General features: G+C 60.0%; 1 protein-coding gene across 1 annotated transcript; it reads right to left on the bottom strand.

The window, feature by feature from the left end:
• Positions 1-355: 355 nt before the first annotated feature.
• EGR3 (early growth response 3) lies at positions 356-4,813 on the bottom strand. The gene is made up of 2 exons (XM_005530828.3): positions 4,550-4,813; positions 356-3,524 (listed from the first exon to the last, which is right to left on the bottom strand). The coding sequence occupies exons 1-2, from the start codon at positions 4,701-4,703 to the stop codon at positions 2,485-2,487; spliced, it is 1,194 nt and encodes a 397-aa protein (XP_005530885.1). The 5' UTR covers positions 4,704-4,813; the 3' UTR covers positions 356-2,484.
• Between the last annotated feature and the right edge of the window lie 203 nt (positions 4,814-5,016).

The following is a 5,016-nucleotide window of genomic DNA, read 5'->3' as shown; positions in this document are numbered from 1 at the left end:
TGGGAGGTCAAGGGCAAAGCGAGGAGGTGGCAGATTTTTGGGGAGAGGGTGGGTGCCCTACCCCCCATCCCTGTTGGGTGCCCCCCATCCCGGTTGGGTTCTCCCTATCCCAGGAAACGGGGGACGCGAGGACGGAGCCGGTCGCCTTCGGGGTCACCCAGCTGGGTCTTGCTGTGCTGTCCTGTGGATAGAACTGAAGGAGAGGGAGGGGGGACTGAGAAAAAAAATTGGGTTATTTTTTTTTAAAAAAATCTTATAAAAATAATATTTAAGGAAATACAGCACTAGGAAAAAAAAAAAAAAATTCTGTACAGACAGGTTTCAAAGTCGCCCATAAAGAGACACAGCACCCACTTCCCTGCACATTTCAACCCTTTTTACACTCCCCTTACACATTAAAACCATTTTTTCTTTTACTTTCCAAACCAATATAGATAATTTTTAAGCAAATAAAGATATTTACTACAGATTTTGATTGTCAGCAAACACAATATATTTACTGCATTAGCATTTGCTCACAGTGCAAATGGTACAACAATACATCAGTTCAATATTTCTGATTTTTTCCCTTAAAAATGCTGTATGCATTAACTATCATATTTGCATTACAACATGACAAATGAGCAAATGAAATGTGTGTGAAAATTATCACCTTTTCACAATATCAAGCATAATTTTTTTTTTTTAACCTTAGTATAAGGTACTATAAATCCAAGAAATAAAAACATCCACAAAATATATTACATCTGGTATGATTTTTTTTTTCTCTAAGTACTCAACTTTATACAAAAGTCTTTCAAAAAATATCATTCCCTTAGGTTTGTGTGGTTAAACCTGATTGTGGTTTGGTTTTTTTTTTGTTTTTTTTTTGTTCCTTTCAGTTCACATAAATTAGACTGCATTCTTCCTCTTCTCTTTATTTTTGTACGTTTTTAATGTGTTTTTTTTGTGTTTTTTTTTTTCACATGCAGACATCAAACCTGGATAGCACGACCTTTTGGCAACAAAGATTTTTTTTTTTTTTAAGTCATTATTATTTTTGCTTAGTTTAGCTTAAATGTCTGAGCACAGTTTTATTAAAACAAAAGAAGAAAAAAATCAGAGCAGTCATGCAATGACATGCACATACCAGAAGGAGAAAGAAAAAAAAAAAATAATAAAATAGAGGACTAATTGATTTTTCTCCTCCATAGTTGGGTGGTTGTTTTAAAGTGACCAAATAAAATAAAATAAAAATATCTCACATTATAAAAAGTATTCAGCAAAATACTGGGGTGCTTTTTTTTTTCCTGTATTTCTGTAAAGAATTTCTCTTCTGCTGAAAACAAACAAACAAAAAATAATAAAAAGGAAAAGAAAACAAAAATAAGAAAACAAACCCAAAAGCTGCTGCCGGGACATCGCTCCCCGCCGCCCCCGGAGTTGGGGGGACCCGCAGAGCCGCCCCCCACCCCACCAGCCCGGCTTGGGGGGCTGAGCCCTCTTACCTCCAACACGGGGAGCCGGTGCTTGGGGACACAGGGGGGAAACGGGGCCGGGGGGGACAACGGGGGCTCCAGGCCTGGCGAGGAGAGGAGCCAGATCAGCTCCATCCATCCATCCATCCATCCATCCATCCATCCATCCATCCACCCATCCATCATCCATCCATCCATCCATCCATCCATCCATCCATCCATCCATCCATCCATCCATCCATCCCTCACGGATCCTGGAGAGCCCAGCCCCAGAGGAGCCGGGCAGGACGGGACTGGAGTGGGTGTGTGGGGGGCCCGATCCTGGAGCACCCAGCCCCGGCAGGGCGGGCGGGCCGGACCGAGCCCTGGGATCCAGGTCAGCCGGGATTATTCCCGGGATCCGCCGCCCAGGCAGCACGGAGCCAGGCTGGGCGGGTGCGGGCGGGATGGACCCGGGAGGTGCCGTATGAGGGCCGTGGGGTGCGGGAGAGTCGGAGCCGGGATGGGGCAATCCAGCCGGGATCCGGGAGGTGCTAGTAATCCAGGTGCGGGAGCAGGGATCCGGGAACAGGGTGCGGACAGCAGGGGATCCGGGAGAACCGGGCAAGGAGGGTGCGGGCAGCCCGGCCCCGGGCGCTGCGGTTGTGGGCAGCCGGGTTCCGGGAGTTGCAGGAGCAGGCAGCCGGGATCCAGGCAGTGCAGGCGGCCCGGCCCCGGGCAGTGCAGGTGGAAGCAGCCGGGATGTGGAAGGTGCGGGAGCAGGCAGCCGGGATCCAGGTGGTGAGGGCAATCCCAGCGCGGGTAGCGCCAGTCCGGGCAATCCGGGTGCGGGCAGCGCGGGTCCCGTCGATCCAAGTGCAGGCAGGATCCAGGTGCGGGCAGCCTGGACCCGGTCAATCCGAGTGCGGGCAGAGCAAACCCGTCGCAGCACAACCCCGGTATCCTGAACACCGTGGGGTTCCCCCCGGAGCGGTGCCGAGAGCAAGGGGAGGAGAAGGGGTGCCACCGCGCCGCCCCCCACAGTCCCTCAAGCGCACGTGGTGACGGCGGGGGCGAGGGCGACGGGGGGCGAGGTGGTGGCGGCGGCGGCGGGGGGCGCGGCGGGGGGCTGCCCACCAGAGCCCTTCTCGGCCTTCTTCTCCTTCTGCTTGAGGTGGATCTTGGCGTGCCGCTTGCGCTCGTCGGAGCGGGCGAACTTGCGGCCGCAGAACTCGCAGGCGAAGGGCTTCTCGCCGGTGTGGGTGCGGATGTGGGTGGTGAGGTGGTCGCTGCGGCTGAAGCTCCGCATGCAGATGCGGCACTGGAAGGGCTTGTGGCCCGTGTGGATGCGGAGGTGGCGGGTGAGCTCGTCGGAGCGGGAGAAGCGGCGGTCGCAACCCTCGGCCGGGCAGGCGTGGGGCCGCTCGTGGAGCGGCGTCTTGCTGGGCCGGTTGGGATACTTGCGGGGTCGGATGGGCTTGAGGGTGAGGGGTGGCTGCGGCAGCCCCCCGAAACCCGGGTGGATCTGCTTGTCCTTGAAGGCCTTGATGGTCTCCAGCGGGGTGATGGGGGGCGGGTTGACGCGGATGGGGTCCAAGCTCTGGAAGGGTTTGTGCTCCGTGATGGTGCCCATGTCGTTGGGGTGGTGGTAGAGGTTATAGTCTGGGATCATGGGGAAGAGGTTGCTGTCCAAGGCGGGCTTGGCCGCCTGGTAATCCTGGGGGGAATAGGTGAGACCAGGGTTGCTCTGGGGGTCGTGGAAGGAGACGGGCTCTGGGTAGAGGTCACTGCAGGAGGAGTAGGGCGGCAGCGCGGGGTACATCTGGTCCACCTCGCCCTGCGGCGGCCCCATGCTGCCCGCCGAGCTCTGCGTGCTGGTGAGCGCGCCCGAGGACGGCGGCACCCCCAGGATGCCGGCGCTCATCAGGCTGATGATGTTGTCCTGGCACCAGTTGGAGGGCGAGTCGAAAGCGAATTTCCCCAGGTAGGTGACAGTCTTGTTGCCCGGGGCGGGTTGAAAAGTGCCCGAGTAGGAGGACAATTCCTGACCGGCCTTTTCGTTCGCTAAGCCAATGTCCATAACATTATCTGCAAAGTGTGAGAGAAGCGGGGCAGGGTGAGCCGGGAGGGAGCACCGGGGGATGCTCCGGGGAGCGGAGATGCACCGGTTCCCCCTCGGCCCGCTCGCGCCCTTCCCCTCGCTGCTTCCACCCCGCATATGCGGCGCTGCCTGCCGGGGGTCCCGACGATGCGGGGCCGCCCGCGCCGCCCCCGCGAGGAGCTGCCTGGGGTGGGTGGGGGGGACACCCCACCGCCGCGCCGCCGGAGGAAGGAGGTACCTGCGGCTACAGGTAGGCTTCCTCCCCGTCCAGCCCCGGCAGCGATGGGCACTCCGCGGAGCCGGGGCTGCGGCCGCCGACGCCGTTACCAACTCGCCGCCTTCCCTGCGCCGAGCCCCGGCGAGGAGAAACACGGGGATGGGAGAGGGGGGGGGGCGGGGAGTTTAGCCTGGCGGGGTTCCGAGCGGGAGCGGGGACACGCGGGGAGCACCCGCCCCCGCCGCCCCGGGCCCCCACCTGTCCCCCCCAGCTCCCCCCCCCCTCCTGCCCCCCCCCCGTTTCCCCCAACCCCGCGCCCCGGGAAAGTCGGCGCCGCGTCCCGGGGAGCCCACGCTGCCGCCGCCGCCGCTGCGGGGTGTGGGGGGGCGGCTGCCACGGCCACGCGCGTCTGCGGCGCCTCCGCGCCCGCCCGGATCCCCGCGCGGGCGGGCGGCCCCTGCGCGGCACGGGGGTGCCCGGCCTTCCCCTCGTCGCTTCGGCCTCTCCGGCTTTTCCCCCCGGGTCCTCCTCCCCACGGAGCCCGGCCGCCGTCCCCGTACCTGCGGCGGCGGCTCGGCGGGGGCAGCGCTCGGCGGAGCCCTGCAGCGATCGCGCGGAGACACGGCGAGGAAAGGGGTGGGTGGGTGCGGGGGGGGGGAAGCTCCCCAGCCCCAGCTCTTCCCTTCCCTCCGAGGCTCCATGACACCCTACCCACAGCATCCTCCTCGCCCCACCGGCTCCCCCCCCGCTCCTGCCTTTTCCCCATTTTCCTTCCCCCCCCCCCCACTCCTTTACCTGCAGCCATCTGGTTGTAGTGAGCCACCGAGTCGCTGGTGCTGGAGAAGATATTCAAAGAGTTGGGGATCTCCTCTGGGTACAGATTGTCAGGCAATTGGTTCATCAAAGTGTTCATGGTCCCCGGCAGCTTCTCCAGTAGTTTGCCTGTCATAGCACTGGAGGAAAAGGCTGGTTCAACGTGGCTCCGAGCTCAGCTCCCGAGGAAACAACATCCGAGTAGCAAATCCGTGCGAGGGAAATCATGCAAGAAGAAAAGTTGGGGCGGGGGCGGCGGGGGGGAGGAGGAGGGGGGGGGGGGGGCTGGGGGTGGCCGCGGAGGAGGGGGCGCGGGGGGGGCGCGGTCCTCCGTGGGTCCCTTGGTGGTGTTTCCTCGAGGGGGAGGGGGCGATCTGGCTGGCAGATGTGGTTGTAGAAGCTGGGGGGTGGGGGGGGGGGGGAGGATTTAACCCCTCCTCTCTCTCTCT

The sequence above is a fragment of the Pseudopodoces humilis genome, chromosome 30 (genome assembly GCF_049639895.1).
Source record: "Pseudopodoces humilis isolate 2021_Gansu_Grassland_sample_001 chromosome 30, ASM4963989v1, whole genome shotgun sequence".
NCBI lineage: Eukaryota > Metazoa > Chordata > Aves > Passeriformes > Paridae > Pseudopodoces > Pseudopodoces humilis.
The sequence above is the reverse complement of the archived record's forward strand: the minus strand, read 5'-3'. Positions and strand labels throughout refer to the sequence as shown.